The 19,453-nt window shown below is 39.2% G+C and overlaps 1 protein-coding gene across 4 annotated transcripts in view; it reads left to right on the top strand.

The window, feature by feature from the left end:
• cnc (NFE2 like bZIP transcription factor cap-n-collar) overlaps positions 1–19,453 on the top strand; it is a 99,856-nt gene that overhangs the window by 30,999 nt on the left and 49,404 nt on the right. For 3 of the 4 annotated variants that reach the window (XM_011647343.3, XM_011647345.3, XM_011647347.3), the window contains exons 2-3: positions 2,610–2,771; positions 8,621–8,696. In XM_011647343.3, coding sequence (XP_011645645.2) covers positions 2,610–2,771; positions 8,621–8,696 — 238 coding nt within the window. Of the gene's footprint in view, positions 1–14; positions 36–2,609; positions 2,772–8,620; positions 8,697–19,453 lie in introns of those variants that run through there. The other variant, XM_011647348.3, reaches the window with a different exon arrangement.

The raw sequence follows: 19,453 nt of genomic DNA, 5'->3' as shown, positions 1-19,453 counted from the left end.
ATGGAGGAGGATATTTCACGATCAAGAAAATCACGGTAACGGTTGTTTTATGTACATAACACTGTATACATAAGCGTTTATATATTACATTTGCAGTATATATTTAATCCATAACGAGATTCAGCACGGATACGTAAGGCCAAGGTGAGATCTTGAAAGTTAGATATATTAGAGGTTTAAAAATATTAGTCGTATTCCTTGAAATCTTAAATTATTTTAAAGTTGATCTCTATAACTTTCGTGCACTATAAGCTGTTGGTACATAATAATTTTGCAATAAATTGAATGACTCTTCCATAACAGAACAAATAATATGCTATATTTTTAATGATCTCTCAAAACGTTCTTCTCGTACATACCTTAACCTCTCGAGATATCCTTTATTATATATCTCTCTCTGTCGAGAGAGGGTAAAAGGAAATAGGAAAAACGATTCTGAATAACGAAGGGACTATCCCGAAGCACTAAACAGGCCGCGATCGAGTTGCTACGCTTGTCCAGCGCGATGGAATCAAATCTAATCGCTTCCTGATTCAATTGTCTATTCAGGCATTATTACGCGAAGAGCCTCGTTCCACGTCCCTTCTCTTAACGTTTTTGACAAGAGTCGCGTTACGAGAGTCGCGGTTTCTTCCTCGTGGACATACACGTCACACTTACATGCTCGTCGGTCGTATGAATACAGCGCAGTTTCCTGTCTCGCCGATGCTTCGACAAGAATCAAGCCGTTTTAGCCCACGTGCATGTCGCTGACGAAGCGAAAACTATTGCTACAGTTTCAAGTATCGGCGTATCCGCGCGGCGTGGTACCATGTGAAAACGCCCATGAAGTACCTTGTAACGAGTGATGAATACAATAGGAATGCCCGAGCCCTAAACACGCGTTCGCGAACAATAATTGACGCGGAAGTACCGCGGAAAAAAATTTGCCGTTCAACCCGAAGATGCAGAACTCGCGTATGTCCCGCTAGTCACTTAATCCGTAAACATGGCGGCTCGAGCAAGCGTTACGCTTCGGCGCTGGTTTATCGGTAAATGGGGAAACAGTGGACGATGAGTAAGCAAGGAGCGCGAAAGGCAATGCAGGCATACATTTTCGATAAAGGTGCAATTCCTGTATACACTAAATTGCAATTCAAATTTCGTTAGGCGTAATTGTTCTCTTTTATCCTCGAGATTTAACTTTGTTGTCGATGTATACATCGATATAATGCTCTTAAATAACTGCAACAGCAGTAGGAATAGAAAAAAAAAGGAAATTTAAAAATTAATATTATATTGTTGATATATTTTAATTATGTACTACGAGAGATTTGTTTTATACAAAAAATTACTTTGTATTATAAAAAAAGATTTTAATATTTTTTCTTCAAAAAAAAAAAGAGAAATATTCTAATGTCTTCTGCACCACTGCTAAAAATATTATATTTTTAAGACCAACAATTTTCCCACGGTACTTACACAAAATGTTGCATAGAGCTCGACCTCTCTGAACATGTTAATCATTTCATGTAGCGCCGCGAGTTCGGAGAGGGTTTTAGATTGGCGAGGAAAATCCGTAGATTGGTTAACGAGGCTCGGAGTACGAACTCGGCGAAATTGGCTCGATTAAAACCCACGGGGCAGCTGCCCCGAGGATTGTGCCCCGTCATGTGATTGGTCCCTTCTCCCGGGTCCTTTCTTCGATCTCCTCCATTTCGAGATGCATCGATACTCGGCCATCATTAATCATGCACTTTTGTACACACTCGTCGATGGGACTCCCTGCGAGGGACATCTGAGACGCAACAAAAATGAATCTCGGAGATCGAGACTGGGCCTGAACGGCGATCGAGGCCAGATGTTATTAACTTATGTAAAATAAACATAAACGAAAGCGCCGCGCACGCAGGGCACTCCGTTGTGGAAGCATCGGAACATTAATCGTGCGACTTTTAGGAGGATGGTAGCGATATTATGATTACTTCGTGCAAGAACTTTAATCGTAAACTGTAGTATTAGGAGTCTATATGAGATAACAAAATGTGCATATTAACGAACAAAATTGATTTTGAAATGGGCTATCGCGATCCTTTTGCAGAAGTCTTTAATTGATTATGTCCTATACATACCTTTTGTATTTTTCCAAAGTGTCACCTGTTCTTTTTAATCAAGCGTACACCTGGTTATAGTTTGTCTTGCATATATGGTTGATAAAAACATTAATACTTATCAAATAAATACGAACAGTTAGAGATGATATAAGTATAATTTCTTTCAATATTGTTTTTGGGATAAGTATCGAAGAATTAAGTATCAAAGCAAAATGAAAGATCCACCCGTATACTCGAGTCTATTTAATTTGCATTTAAAGTGAAACCCGCATGTATCCATTTTATCCACGTGTAAGTAGATAATGAAAAAAGAAAGATATGATGTGGTGTGTAGTGTAGTGTAGGTGTATATATTTTATTCTAAAAAACCTACTAGTTGAATTACAGTAGCGTGAAATAAATTACTGTTTGATTATATCAATTATTGAACCTCTGCATTAAAAAGAGGGAAAAATTAAATTATTTTCTACGAACAATGTTGACTTTATGCAATGTCATATGTATTCTCGATTTCAGGACATGGATTTAATCGAGGTCCTCTGGAAGCAGGATGTGGATTTGGGATTCACGCTGGTGGAACCGGCCACCAAAAAGCCGTCAACATCGGAAAAAGAAGCAGCAGACGATGAACTCGAGAAGCTGAAAACCCTGGAAGCTATTAATGCCACGTATCAAAAGGTACGAGAAAGCTTTCACTTTCTTTCTGATTAGTATCTTGCGCCATTTAAATTCTACATTGTTCATTTTTTTTTTTCAAATCGTATACGCTTACATGATTTCGAGTTGTTTCGAGTTCCCAATCGCAGCGCCTAACGAGCGATTGTCTCTCGAGAATGCGCCGCTTTCTGCTTTCACGCGTGTTAGAAGGAAGCGTTTGCTTCTTCGGACTCAATTTAAACGTTCGTTTCTCCATATGCCAACGGGCCCATTGATGTCTTCCTGTGTCCCCCGGACGATTATCAGAGATAGAAAGCTCCGGACGTGCACCTGTACGCTAAAGAATACCTCGCGATGTCGTTTTCCGTTCTGCCTCTCGGTAATCATCGACCAATTGGATTGCGCGAATAGGAAGCGACATTCTCTGTGACACGCTTCAGTAGAAAAAGACTTCCAGATTTGGCTTCCGGGCATATGTTGGAGAACATTTCAGGATTATTATCCATACTTTTTATTTTCTCTGTTTCTCAAGTGTCATCAAGAATCAATTTGTGATTTGATTTAAAAAAAAAAAAATATGCACCGGCATCTCGATAAGAACATTAGCCAATCGATATGCTAAGAATACAAACATCAGCAAAATAGTGTAGATAGATTTATATCGATTCGTAAAATAAACGATAAAGCATCAAACAAAAGTTACTAGCTCAATCGGCAGTGGAATTCGGCGCTCGGGGTGGTTATCTTCTTGTCATCTCTTCATCATTGCATTCCCGCAATGAAGTTCATCCAGGGAGCGCGCATTTCTTGCGAACTTTATTTTTTATTTCGAGAAATTTTATTATTCTCTCTCTTATTCCGCTTCTTTAGCGCGTGACTTCCGTCCTCGTAATCGCTCGTAGATGATCGATCTCAATCGATCGGAAACGTTAAGCCGCCCCAAATACATAGCAGCCATGTTTGGTAGACCCAAAGGGAGATTAGGAACCATCCCACGCGGATCTTCGGATATGATCTCGGCTGATATTTCAAGCTGTTCGTATCGACCATCGATCTTGTCTTTCTCAAGTTATATGCACATCTAGACTGAGATAGCTTTGTCTCACGGTATTATATCTGTATCCCACGAAGAGGTTGCCTTCATGCAGCTACAGAGAGGCCGCGGTTTTTTCCGTAGCTCTTTCTTTTTATCCGTAAGAGATCGATTGAATTTTATTATTAGCAACAAATATCACGAATTAGGCCATATCTGCTTCCATTGTTGTCAAGAAACAATAATCTTTCTGCTTTATTGGAAAGTTGATCGAAACTGTATTATAAAAAGTATTTAGAATAATAATTAAATGTAATTGAGGAAGTGAGTGAATCGAGAATAGAGAGAGAATATTATTTCCATATACATACAAAATGATAGTTATATAATTTGGTTTCTAGTAACTTTTTTAATGTAGACGCAATTTTTGAAATTCTAAATTTGATGATTACCTATATGACAAACTAACTTATTTTAATTTCCCACTTGCGAATATAATCTAAAGTTGATGAAAAGCAAACTCTTCCGTTGACCGTATCCCAGTCGATTCTTCTCGTAAGGTGAGTTTTTCGGTACTAACAATTTTTCTTCGCTCGGCGCGTTTCGGTGGATGGACACGAGGCGCGTTTAAGTATCCGGCAGATTCGAGCCTACGAGATCTCATCCATACGATGGTCACCGACAATGACGCTGCATCGACGTTCTGGGCGGGTAGCCCATCAGACTTCTCGACGTTCTTCGTCTCCCTTTCTGTCCTCTCTTCGTCCGCTTCTTCGCTTCTCTCTTCTTCTCACGACCTTCGGTAGTCGACGTTCATTCTTTCTTTATTTCTTTCCCGGCGTCGCTATGCGCCGCTTCGTCTCCATCGGCCTCTTCCTCCGCGAAGATCGCATTGTTCCAGCAAGTCCTATCTTTGTGAGGGCTCGCCGCCGCCTTCGAGGGCCCAATAACACGGGGAAGACCCTCGATCCCGATCGAAAGCCGACACATCGATCCGAGACGCGATCCGCGAACAGCTGAGAACAAAGAAGAGTCCAGTCTCTCGGCTTCTCCCTCTCTGTCTTGTATTGCGACAGATTATTGACAAGCATTGTTCCAACGTCTGGCCGCAGAATTGTTTTAACTAAGGACAGGCAATGGCTCAAAAATCGCATGGCGTTGTTAGGAGTGATAGTAAGAAAATTTGACGCGTATCTCTCATAAATTTTGAAAATTTGACTATTATTTTCTTTTGACTTTAAAATCGGTATAATTTTGACGAGTCCAACTTTAAACGTTAATACGATCTGTGTTGTTCTTGGTCTTTCCCTTGACAGAGACATGCAAATACGAATAACTTAAATCGTATATTAAGACATAACTTTATAAACTTACAGCCATCAGCTTTAAGGTGAACAGTGCAATGAAAACACTTTATAAATGATCTTGCCACATAGAATATTTGTCAACATGTCGCGCTATTCGAGAACGACGTTGATGTCACTAGGAAGAAGCTAGGCAAGTGAATTGCTGTAAAGCACGTTGCATGTTTCTGTTGTACAATTATCTCAAGCCGCCATGACTGGCAGAAATTTTTAATCCAGAGCGAAGATTTAAATGATCGGTGCACGTCGCGGCGACAGGCTCCATTAGAGCGACTCCGTCTCGCTGCGAAACGGGAATGAATTATGGAGGCGTTTAGAGGGACGTCAATCTAGAAAGTAGGAAAGAGGAAGTTCGATCGAGCGATTCAGGATGGAAAGCATTCGTCGCGAAGACAACAAATTTTCCCGTGTTTAGCGAACGTGGTCACGGTGGTTCTCCTCGCGTACATATTCGTTTACTCTCTGTATACTTGGCTGGTATGTAAAAATATTATCGGTTATAATTAAAAGCTGCGTCGATTACGTTTAGAAAAATGATAACGAAAAAAGCAAAAACTAATTTATTCAAAAGGTAGCGTTATATGTCTGTTATATAAATTTTCAACTTGATGTCTGGAGGATTGACATTCGTTCTTTCGATACGTCGAATGCATATCATTACATCGTGTACATTGTTATCCGTTTCATCAATCTTTGCGATGATTTATAATTATTGAGCGAAGACGCGCACGATTGCAACACAAACACGATACAAAGCCCGATCAATTCCCGCTTAGAGAAGCTTGCTTCGGCGAATTGTTTCAACGCGAATGCGTATCGTGAAAGATGAATCACTGCGAGGCACCTTATTCCCGATCGTAGGAGATCGCTTCCTCGAGCTATCGTGACTGACGTGAATTTTTAATTCATCAACGCGATTCAAATGAAGCGAATTCTAGGCGACGGGCTCCATTAGGGCGACTCCGTCTCGGTGCCAGGAGCGCATCGGGAGAAACACGATGAGAAGAGGATGGGTCGATCCATGCGATGTAGAAGGAGGATCTCTCTCGACGAAAACAACAGTTCCTCTCGCCCCGTCCTCCATCCTCACCGAACGTATTCATAAAACCATCAAAATGGCTAGCGTTCATTTGTTCCTGCGATGTATCCGTGAAGCCGGCGGGGTCTGGTAAAATGATAGATGTACGCAGCATCCCCCTTGGTACGAGGGGCGCCATCGACGAACCTATCGGAGCGATGGGGCCAAAAAGGATGAGAGAAAAAGAGAGAGAGGATGTGAGAGAGAAAGGGGAAAAGAGAGAAAGAACCATGTCGATCCATGAGGCGTTTTCTTGTGAAAGAGAAAGAGAGGCGGATAAAGAGAGAAAGGACTTCGCGAGCCAGAGAGATTGGAGCTCTCTGGAAGGGGTATTGCGAGGGATGTATTGATGGTCCTGGAAATTGAAAACGCGCCCGGCTAGCCGAAGTGGGTTTGGCTTCCTTCTCCTGTCCCGATTGTTTCCGTCGGCTAGAATTTCGGAACAAAATGGCGCTCGTACAGTGATATCAGTGTGATTCGGATTATCGCATTTTTAATATGAAACTTTCTCTAGAGTTATCTTTTGGCGACTTAATCTCCTTTATAAAATAATTTTCTCATTATTGATAGCATGATTTATAAAATCTTTTTTTATTACGTTTTTACATATATATCAATCAGCAAACAATACGATATTATATTTTACGAAACTGTTTAGATATTTGATTATTGAAAAAAATATTTTTATTAATATTACATTTTTCAATTCTTTTCTTAAGATGCTTTGATATTTAAGATAAAGTACCGAAGACGACGAATCACAAAATGTGAAACGTACGGCAAGTTACATACGATTCCAGGCAGCGTGACTCGCGTCATATCTCCGGCGACCGCGATACCATATTGAATTCATATTTACTCGCAGCGATCAAGGCTGATTTGAATTATGCTTTCTATCCGCGCTGGTCCTTGTAAGGCGGTTGATCGGGGCAGACAGTCGTAACAGTTCGTAAACCTTAATTGAGAGCTATGCCAGCCATGCAAGTCCGTATCGCTGACAGGACCTCCATTGTCGCATCGAGGGTTGCGTCGTCGAGCGGGACCGACGTTTCCTTCGAGAGTCGAAAGAGATGACGTTGTGGGCCCAAAATAAGGTAGGCGGCTATACGCGTACATGACTCTTCAAAAAATATTTTAGGACCATCTTTAGGATGCAGGAATTTTTCAGGCTTGCAAAGATTTCTTAAATTTTATTAAATATTGCACAGAATGTCCTTTAAATTTTACATATCGAAGAACATAAGAATATTAAGAGAAAATATTATATCTATACGACATTTTTCGAAACATGGTATTAACAACATTTACTATTAATTTTTTTAACATTAATCAGAAAAAAGAAAATTTTCAAATTTATGATATTTCTAATAATAGTGAAGAGTTCGTGTTTGCGCGTCTTCGCCCCCCATCGTGTTCGAACGATTTTAGAACGCCAGGGTAGATTGAATTTCGTATTCATAACTCCGTAGAGTTCAGCGTAACGCACCACTCAACAACGATACATCATATCGTCGAATGAAAAAGTGACCGAAGCGTAGGCAGAGGGGTATGAAAGATTCGAGAGAGGACGACGAGGAAGAGCGGAGCGCAAAAGAAGGAGATAGAGAGAGAGAGAGAGAGAGAGAGAGAGAGAGAGAGAGAGAGAGAAAGAGGCAGATTTTGGCGGGGGGAGAGAGAGCCGGTGGTTGTGGATGGCCGCTATCAGAGACTTGCTATGATTAATGATCGAGTACAATACTGTTTTCATTAAACTCATTTCACTGCAGCTCGCATGTACCGCCACACTACAGGCGACCTATGGCCCAGGGCATACGCGCGCCCTTGGGCCCTTTTTCATGTCGGCAGTAAGGGTCGGCCGATCGCTTGATTATGACGTCTCTATAAGGCTCGACCTTGGCCGACTCGAATAGCTCTCGACTGAATTCGGCCATTGTTGCGTGAGCTTCATCTCAAATTCATCAGCCCCACGGATTCGTAATCATCTTTGTTGGAATTACATTTTGTAATCGAGCACTGGTACCGATCACGTCTCTCTTCGAGAGCCGCGCTTTTCAGAAGAATCGGGTCCTTCACCTCAGGCTTGACACCTCTTAGACGCGAGAACATCGTTAATTACGGTCAGCACTCATTACATCGTAGCGCTACTCTTTCAGTCTAATTTTCTAGCTAATTTACTGGCTCCTCGTTACAGTTTATTAATTGATCAATTATAATTAATCGCGCTAGATAAAGCTTACTTTCGACGACGAGTCGCGTCGTTTCAACATTCCTCGATGTCTCGCGAGACATCTTCACTCATACACATAACTTTATTTCTTGCGGTATTGGTTACAAAGAATGTTATACATCCGTGAAGAAGATTCTTTCGTTCGATCGGACCTGTCGTTATTTCTAGGATGATGCCAAGGAACCTGAGCCACAAGAAGATAATCCATGGGCAGGACTTTCTTACACCGTAGATCTTGAAACCGGTAAGTTTATTTGCGATATTTATCTGTTATACTTCTCGTGTTTACGTAATACAGTTGTAAAAAAAGAAAACGTTCGATCGGTTAAAGGGGATATTGATCGAGCTATTTTTATAATCGAAGTCATTCTACGAGCGTTTTTTTTTTCTTTTTTTCTATTTTTTTTTTTTTTTATTTCGTCAGCGTAGCGATCACAATTTTTATTTCGTTGTGCGTTTATCGAGGATGATCGAAATCCCGTTTTCGAATACCAATTAAAGAGTCAGTCGGTGTACACGCTGTGCATGTTTCACGTTGATCCGTGTGCCGGCAAGAACAGCTAAATACATCTGGCGCTCGCGGCTCTTTACGTCGGAAGCGTATCGAATTAACGCGGCAATTTGTAAGAGCCAATCCGAACATTCACTATAGTCCGAGTTTGCCGCACCTGGCCGCACCTTTGCGCAGCTAATTAGCATAAACACGCCGACCGAATGCACCTCGCTGGCCATTCCTTTGGAAATATACCATGTACCGTGAAATACCTCGTTGCCGTGCATTATGAAAAAACATATAATTGAAGGTGCATGGTCTTAAACGCATTAAGTATCAAGATTAAAAAGAGTTTAATTACATTGTAAAAATTGTATGCTAACATTAATAACGGACCTGATAATAAAAAAAAAATACGTAAAATTTTAATTAAATTGACTATTTTAGTTTCTCATATTCGCTATTATTAAAACCGCCAGGATTCCAAGATTTATGTTTTGTGCAATTGAATAATTGAATTCAATTGAAAGATCAGAGACCAGTCGCAATGTGAGATAAAAGAAAATTATCTTATAAATGGAAAGCGTACGTTTTCACGTACATTTATAATGATAGCGGCGTATTAATAGAGGCTGCATTTCGCTTCCTTTTTTTTTTTTCTCTCGTTTTTAATTGTTTCTTTGGCATTCCTACGCGCTTTCTGTCGCATAATAAAAAAGGGAAGTAAGTACGCTAGTGGCGAGAAATGTTATGCGACACGAACCGTATGTGGGAGAATGTCGAGGACACTCGCGCGAGTGTCGGGAGCGAGAGTAATGGATGGAGACTGTAACGAGCGCGCATGCAACCGCCGCGGCGTCTACCTGCATGCCAAGGTGCACTTTGTTCAGGTATATAACTACGGGTTTCCAAGCAGGCAGGTTCCGGAGGACTCGAGGCTGGGGAGTGGCTTCAGGAACGCCCTCGCTACCTACCTCCCTACCTCGCCTTTCCAACCCCACCAGCCTGTCCAGCCCTTCTGTCGGATTCGGTTCCCCTCTCCTGTCTTTCTCTCTCTCTCTCTCTCTCTCTCTCTCTCTCTCTCTCTCTCTCTCTCTCTCTCTCTGCATTTAATTACTTTGCCCGACAGAATATACGCCTAGCTACGGGACACTCTGCGTCGAGCGTGCTATCAACGGTTGACGAAGGGTCCTCTTGTTAAATTCTCCTTAGAAATTCATACATTGTCTCGCTCGTACGTGACTACCTTGAGAATTGTTCTAAGATAGAATTGAATTTTGGAAACGTTTGAGAGATGAGGAAAAACATTATGTTGCTTTTATATAGAATTTGAAAAATGTCCGATTTTAAATATCTTTGTGGTGAAGTATTCGAAATTATTTTTATTATTTCTTTATTACATTTTTATTAATATTTTAATTTAATTTGTATTTATAGATTGAGGAATTGTTTACATATTGTAATTATTTTTTTAGTTTTATTTTTTTAGTTGTATGATTTGCAATTTGTCTGCGTTAAAAATAATTTTGAAAATTTTTTTGCTAGCACAAGAGAGTTATGATTTGAAGTATTCTCTCCGTTTATGACGACGAAATGAATTAATCCGACAGTGCGATAATAACTTTTTGAACAGAGAATGGACCAAGAAGAGCAGCAGAGCTCATTACGCGGTTATCTCGTCGTCGATCAATCGAGATATTCGGCGCATGGCGTGTATGATTAATGAGTTACTAGACTAATACATAAGAAATTCTTCCATCATCCTTATTCCGTAGGGCTTGATGGGAGAAAATGATGGTTCGATGTAACATAAAGCAAGAGTGCTGTTTGATGCGTGCACTGAAATAGAAATGGCAATCGGATTGATGACTAGAAATTAATTATAAACTTATTTAAATAGTCGACACTAATCGCGATGCATTCTAAAGCTCATATATTAATGTGGCAAAATTATTTGTCAATAATTTGTACAGTAGTTATGATACATTATTACATTTTAATTTATTAAGTTGTAATATATACAAAAAAATACGTAAAAATAATTAATGCATTATTTCTCTTTTGACACAATTTTTTATAATTTCTACAATATTCTATAATTTTTTACCCACTTTATGGCTTAATTTTTTTATAACAAAACTTATAAATAAGAAAATTATTTTTCAATCAACAGTAAGCAATTTTTGTTTCAATATGAATTCAGATTGATATCTAAAGCTAAAAATATTAACTACAAAAATTGTTACAAAAGATAGCGGAGAGTATTGATCTTCATTTCTATGAAGAAATCAATCATTTTGAATATATATATATATATATCATAAAATCAACCTTTGAAAATGATGCGACACTTATGACGCAAACTGTATTGATATTTACATGGAAAAATCATTATATATTCACAAAATGAATTTCGTGCCAATCGCGATATCCGCGCACGGAAGGCTGATAGTTCGAAATGAAAAGAAACCAGGAGGAATAGATGAAAAGGGGCAGCGTATATGTTACCACTGTATCGCAAGGTGCTTGTACCAATTTGACGAAGCATGATGGATTGTACGGCGCTCGCATGTAAAAAAATTTACATCCACGGAATAAATTATCATCGCATTGTCTCGAGCGCGAGCGTGTTAGGAACGGTCGGCTTTGTTAAACGTCTCGTGAACGGGTCTCGATTAAATGTATTTGAGGCCGCGAAGCGTATTTTATCCGATCACTCGACTAGTCGTTGCATAATTATCGAAAATGGCCCCGCACCACGTGCGGTTTGGTCAAAGTGAAACGCATTTTCGAACGTCGAAATTATTATCGCAGGTATATATATATATATATATATATATATATGAATCTTAATAGCAATGTTCGCGATCGGTGCCGCGGCTGAAATAAGCGTAACCGGATCGGTCCGCTCGTGATACTTTTATATTTATTATTACGATACGTCTATGCGAACGGAAAGGTTCGAATAATCGTGTAGCCGGCTATTAGCACCTTCGATACTGAATAACCTTTATCGAGATCGAGTTGCGCTGAGAGATCGGTTTTCGTTACGCCTCGTGAGATTCAAGTCGTGTAATGGGCGTTCAGCCTCGACAACTCCGCCTTCTTAGATATGCCTGCGACATTATCTGCATTGACTACGGTTATATACGACTGAAAGAGAATAAACTATACGAGATTATCGCGCGGAAACTGTGTGTAAAATCGAAACACTTTGCTGATCAGATGCATTCACTAAGTATTGAGTAATGCAAAGAGTAATGCATTCATCAAAAGGAACAATATCATTCATAAAAAGTTAATGTCGAAAAAAGCTTACAAAAATAAAAAAATAAGTTTACGAAATTTTTTTATATATTTTTTTTTAATTAATTCGTAATTATTTTATTATTATGGTGATCGTGAAGAATTATGATTTTATTATTGAAATTTATTTGCTGATAATACATAAATAAACAATTAGGATAATTAATATCGCAGTACACAATGTATTAATTCAAAAATAATTTGTTCCGATATGTTTATTATTTTGATTTCATATTGCACTTTAAGCTAAAATTAATTAACCAAGAACTCATCGTTCGATTCAGTGATTAAAAAATATACATGAAAGAGCTTTATTGGTATGTTTAACGAAATATTTTAATTACATACTATTTTCGATACTTTCCAAATTAAAGATTTTTTAGTCTGTTTAGCAATAATCAGAAGGTATATACTGTTAAATGGAAATTGATACGTTTGTGCTTATTTTTGAATGTGATGTGATCATTGGCAACGTAAACTTGCATCTTAAAGCAGAATTGAATACGAAGTTCGTGTCGCGCTTTAACAAAGCAGCCTCTCTGTACGAAGAAGCATCTATCTATAGAAGGCAACGCAATTTCCTCGATATTTCGATGAATCGAGGGAACGAGCTGTATGTCGATACAGGACGAGACCTTTATGGTATAGATGGATAACGAAATTGGGATTGGTGGGGACCACTCAATGGGAACGCATGCGTGAGCGCATAAAACTGAACATCTGCCACGTGCGCGGGCGGTGCATAGTGCGAGGCTGAAATCACGAGGGGGAAGAGGGATAGAAAGCATGGCCGCATCCGCCATGCGTGTGCGCAGCCGCCCAAACGCGATCGACTAATTTTCTGTCCGTTTCCAATTCCAATATCCAGATGCTAATTAGACAGAAGCCGTTAGAGAGAGAGACACGTGTAAGATAAGAGAGATCTTATCCAATTTCATTACATTATATTGAAGTTTATGAAGTTCAGAGGTAAAATCGAATCGGATCAATTCTCCCTACAGGCAAAATTGAGTTTTGGCTGTTCTATATGGGCGGACTCATTAAAGATAGTGCCGCGCGAGTTACTCGGGAATCTTTTTTTAGAGTTTTATATATAATAAAGGTACTATTATTTTATATACATTATATACATTTTTTAAATTTATTAGAGGCGAATTATATTTACATTTCTACAAAAATATATATATATTCTTTGTTTCTTTAAAGAACGTGAAAAACTTTGAAAGTTACCGATACGATCTACTTTGATATACATGGAACGTGATGTGTGTCAGATTGGTCGATTTGTTTTATTTCTGAACTCCACAATCATAATCGCGATTATGATCACGATGCTCTTACGGCGATGAGTGGATTAATAACGGCATATAGCCTTGTATCGAACAAATACAGGAGAACGATATGAAAAAGATAGAAAAGATGAGAAAATGCAATCGCGGTAGCAAGGATAAATGTAGCCGATAGACCGCGTTGTGTTAATTTCCGTTTCGATTCGTCAAGGATTCCCCCCTCCGGGGGGGGGGGGGGGGAAATAATATCCGATTATCTCCACGCGTGGCAATAGCCGTGACCAATTCCTCCCGAAGTGGATTTGGAATTAGACGCAGGAACCCCACTTCGGACCGCACTCCATTCCGGATCGGGTGCTATGCGATTCTCGAAAACTCTTCGTCATCCCTCATTTCGGATAACTGCAAAAAAAGCTTCAAACTATGATTCCCTCTTCTTCGCGCCTTGCTTAATCTCCCAAGAAAAATTACGCGTTTCGACGATTGTGATGGACGAACGAATGCGCAAAGGATCAAAGGATTTTATAGCAACGAATTTCTCGAGGTAAGCGATGGATGCCCTACTTTGCGGGAATCCGCTGTTCATCGGACAATTTTTAGTGAACGCGATTCGATTCCTTGCCATGTCCCGAGAGGGAATCAATATTTGGAGCTGTGCGTGTTCCGCCATGTTAGTCCGGCTATGCCAGCCAACGGCGGCCCCCATGGGGGATGTGTCTGTGAGGGCAGCTGGCGAGGCATGTATGGGGGTTACAGGGATACTCGGAGCCATGACTTGCCACATCCACCCCTATAACACGAGCACGCACCATTACTCATATCGCGGCTCGTTGCACGCCACGGATTCAGGACGAATCCAGGAGGGCACTTCCAGGAAGCCTCGGGATGAAAATAGGCGGCAACAATAGCCGCGACGTCATGTCTAGCTTCGTGCCGGCACAATACGTAGCGCAAAAATATAATCGCGCCGATACAATATCTAATGCAAAAATTTCGATCAGAAATACAAGTTTTGCGAAAGCACCAACCTCGTACGTATGCAGCTTCTGATAATGATTCAGATATATCTAATTAAGTTTACGTACGTCTTGCTACTACTGTGCGGTAAAATTTATTTAAACGGCTAATAAGAATTTAAATATTAAATTACTTACGCTTCAGAGGATTTTCTCTTAGAAAGAATTTTCATCTACGATCAAGCGCGTCTATACGCGCGTATATAATTCGTAATAGCTGTAGGTGAGAGAAAACGTTCGACTTTTGCGACGTGTAACATATTGTACTTTCGTGCGTACGTATTAAGTACACAGATTCGCGCGAGAAATTAATTAAATTATGAATTCCATCTTCGGTGAAAATCGGCCGTTCGTCATGCGCAACGATAATGCTCGAAATTATCTCGCGAACATCTCGCCAGGCCAGAACATACGGACATTATCTACAATGAAGTCTGACATTGATAAATATAATAATGTATTATATTTCACAGTATTCGCAAAGAGTTTCAATACCAATCACAACGTTCGGCGTAATTATATCTGCCCGGATTGGTGAGCCGACTTCAATCCTTCAAGCACTTTAATTAATCCCTTCGTTAATCTCATATTAATAAAATGGAATACAGAGAGAGAGAGAGAGAGAAAGAGAGTGAGAGATGGGAAGGAATTGGGGAGGAGGGGAGGGGGGGGGGAAGCTCGCTATAAAGCGTTCATTTTAAAGCCGCGTCGACATGCTCAACAAAAGGGCCGGATTCCTTCTCGACGAGCACGAGCGACTGCTCCTTCGCCACGTCCTTCGTATATCTCAAACGTTTCAATCCTATCGGCGGATTAAAACATTAACATAAAACTCGTATTAGAGTCAAGCTGCACAGAGCGTCGGAGATGACGACAGTCGCCAGTAACGATGAAAAATTAAGTTCGTGGCATGTCCCTCTCTTTCCTCCCGTCCTTTTCGAAGTTCTCGCCGCCGTACAATAGAGCTTGTCTACAATCTGTAGAAGTCGTTACCTGGTTGAGATCTCTACGATTTTGTGAAATGTTTTGCAAATCATGCTAGTTCTATAAGCGATCGGTGTGCCTCGTGGCTGGTCGAAACCTCACCAAATTCGACTTTCGACTTTTGCTACCGAATAATAACACAATATATCCGTACTTTTCTAGACGAAAACGTTTTTCCATATTTTATAACGATATATTTTCTGAATATTTATTATTATTAATAATATTATAAATAATTACAAGTGAAGACGTCAGCTTTTATTAAGAACCGTGCATATTTTTTTTTTTTTTTTTTTTAATAAATGCATATTTCGTACAATTTCAACGTTTCTGTTATTGCCGGATGAATCATATTAAGGTATTAAGTATTCTTGACTAAGCTGTCCAAAACAGGAACTCGAGTATAGGAAAAAAACGCAAAGCCAAACATTAAATAAACAAAAGACCACATTGCTAGTGCAGTAAGGCTAGGCTCTTCTGTTAGAATCGTGTTAGTTTAGGATAGATATGTATCAGACCGCATGGGTTAAGGTCAGCCTGTCACCTCAAGTACCATTAGCCCTTTCTAGACACCCTCTCCGTTCTACCTCCAACCTGTCATTAATGCATCAGGATATTTTTTGTCGATGGACTTTCCTGAGAATCTCTCGCAAGCAATAAAAGGAACGGTTATTTTGTATCAATCAGGTATCGGAGTAGGCTGTATATAATGGAAGCAATAATGGTGCGTGTACAATGGTACATATTTAAAAGGAATCTTTTTATTCGCAATCTTAATCACAAGATTCATTACAATTAGTTATTATTATTGAGAAATTCAATAAAGAAAGTATTTATTCTAAAGATAGAAGTTTGCAACATATTGCTGACGCTATTACCTCTTGAAATAGATATAATTAGAAATTTATAGAGATATAATGTAAAATCAAAAAAAAAAACGTAATCTATTAAAAAATGTTCAATGCGTATTAAATATTCGAAATTTAGACAATAACATTAGACAATATTTTTCATAAATCGATTAAAATAAGTACACGCTGAACATGCATGGCATATTAATTGGAAAAATTTTTCATGGAAACCATTATTTATGTGTTTTGATAAATTTCTCCACTTATCTCCAGAGGAGACGAAAGTTCTTTCACGTATGGAAAGGATGATAATAGTTAGAGATTGACCGATTTAAAATCTGTTTTGTCATGTGGGTTACTATGTCCCGCGGAAGAATTTGTGCATCACCACAACTTGCAACAAGGAACTTTGGAAGCCAAACCGAGACGTGTTATAAATCAGCATTTTCGAGTTAAACTAAGAATCAAGTATTCCAGTAACCAAAGTTATTCTATTATTATGCATTTACATACATAAATATATAAAATATTAAATATTGCTATTAGAAATCTGTATGTAACAATATTTTTAATAAATTAATGGATGTGTAAATTTAGATTATCGAGATGTTTCTTATCTAAATATATTAGTTAAAGATAAATTGTCACAAAACTTTGTTTGCAATTCGAGTTTTATCTAAAATGAAACCGATTTGTGTACACCGCCAACCTTCCAGCACAGTGCGCATTCTTCTGGACATAAAATCATGATAACATCTGTCTCTCCAAGCACGTTTCTCTCTGGTTGATACTCGACTTTGCTCGCTTTTGCAAAGTGCCCAATAAAACTTGGATTTTATTGGACAGGCAACAAGCACGGTATGATAAAATATTCGCAAGCTACCGCAGTTTGTTCAGCACAATTTAGATGATAAGAACATACCTGAAGGGAGCACCGTCGCTTCGCGTCTGGCCAGTTTGGCGAACGCCTTCGGTATGACGGGCTAAGCCGGAAGGAGATAGATAACGGGAGACGAAGTTTTCGGAAGTCAAAATGAGAAAAATGCACCTTCTAAGCATGACTCGACTACCGCGTGGCTCTCGTGGTGGACGCGCGTGGCCATCGAAAAGTGCAAGCTAGACACGAAGAGAGAACGTCATACTATGAGGTGGCAACAATGCTCATTGACGGGCACCACCAGATCGAGAATGACTTGTACGTATGAGGTGTTAGCAAGGTTTCTGACCTGGTTTTCAGAATCCTTCCATGCGTACCGTGCCGTTTTGATTACCTTGCTCTTTCCGTCTAGCGAAACGGGAAAATTCGGATGTCGGATCGCTCGCTTCACATCTTACTCTCCGAGTCTTAAGTCTGTTATTCTTAATTTAATTCGAAGCGTCATTGTGTCATTCATCTTTTTGTCATTGAATAAAATACAATGGCAAGAGATTTACTATTAGATATAATTATAGACGATACTCATTGTCGCTTTTTTAATCTTGGATCAGAGGAATTCAGTATTTACGATAATATACAAATTAAATATATCATATGTGCATTTTTATTTTAGAAATGCAAATTTATTAATTTCAACCATATCTATTGCACTGTTTGACATAGATCTTCGTGTTTACTTCCGCGATTACCGAACCGTATCATGACGTATTCACGGATCTGCAAACTGTTTGCTCGAAAAGAGAGGTGTGACATCGTTTTTGTAAGCGTATTCGATTACGCGGCATGTTCGTTGTCTGAGCGATGACCAACGTTTTTCAGCCGCTATTATTCCCTTAATTACGTTACCTTACCGTGAATTTCGACGCTCGAGTTCGTTTTACAATTGCCGGTACAATTTATGCTTTATTGTTGGTCAAGATGGCTATCGGTGTCCAAAAGCTGAACGCAACCGTGAAAACACTTCAAATTCAGGTGTCAGGTATTTTCTTCATTAAAATAGAATTTATTTTCTGGACAATTTTAAGGAAAAAGAAATTTTGTGTGTTACCAAAGTAGTTAAGAGTCATGCTTCTCAAAAATTATTGATAATCTATATATTTCACGGTCAACGATTATCATATTAATCACTACTCAGAAATAATACTTAAAAGTGATTGGGCGTAATTTTAATTTCCGATGGTAAGAATGATGAAGAATTTATCTTGCACGTTGTTGCAATATTAAGTGTTACGGGGTAATCGCCGAGTCAGATGTATGCTAAAGGAACAATAAACGGGTTCAGGCCATTTTCCGACGGCATGTTGCTATTGAGAGCGCTGTTGAATAATAAACTCGCATTACGCGTTTGACGCGTACGTTTGAGGAAACGAAGAGAAAAAGTCAAAAAGAGCCGTGTCGGTGTCAGCCGACGTTCCGGAACGAGCCTGGAATATTGGCGGAATATTGGAAAGCACAACTTCATGCAGCTACTATTATTTATCGGCTGCATAAGGTGTCCCAGGCTGCGTTCTTCAGGACAGTTCCACAGGATCGACTGCGTATTGTTACGTTACAGTTTTGTCGATAGTCCTATAGTTCGTCCGTGGCGGAGCACTGGCAGATACAGTGATTTGCACTTATTGGTTAATAAATCAGCGCTATGGCGCTACGTTTGCCATTAGGTGCCGATATTCTTCGACACGTTCACGATGAAGTGACGTTGGCATGGTAAATTGAAATATCGTCATTCAAATAGCGTCATTCTCATGAATAGTCCGTCTCAATTCGCGAAAATTGTCCCTAGGAGACGACGCGAAATTTTTTTGGATTTTTCTGATTGTAGGAAATAATAATTGATAACGAGCAAACTCGTAATTAAAATTGCAGCAACGTTGGCGTTTGGCATTGTCTTAATTATTATTATCACATTTTCTCAGTTTGAAATAACTTCAACTTTTGAACGTAATTATAATAATACGATAATCTGTTATAATCTGATACGTAATTTGATGAAATTATTATTATATTATAATACTCTCTGGTATAATATTATTATTAAAAGATGTATTTTTTAAGAGATGGGGATTTTTTAAGGGAGAGAAAAGAAAGAGAGACAAGTCACGTTTCATTTAATTTATAAAATTTT

Source organism: Pogonomyrmex barbatus, unplaced genomic scaffold (assembly GCF_055798465.1).
Source record: "Pogonomyrmex barbatus isolate J1 unplaced genomic scaffold, ASM5579846v1 scaffold1, whole genome shotgun sequence".
In the NCBI taxonomy this organism is placed as follows: domain Eukaryota; kingdom Metazoa; phylum Arthropoda; class Insecta; order Hymenoptera; family Formicidae; genus Pogonomyrmex; species Pogonomyrmex barbatus.
This window is presented reverse-complemented; position numbering and strand designations above follow the sequence as displayed.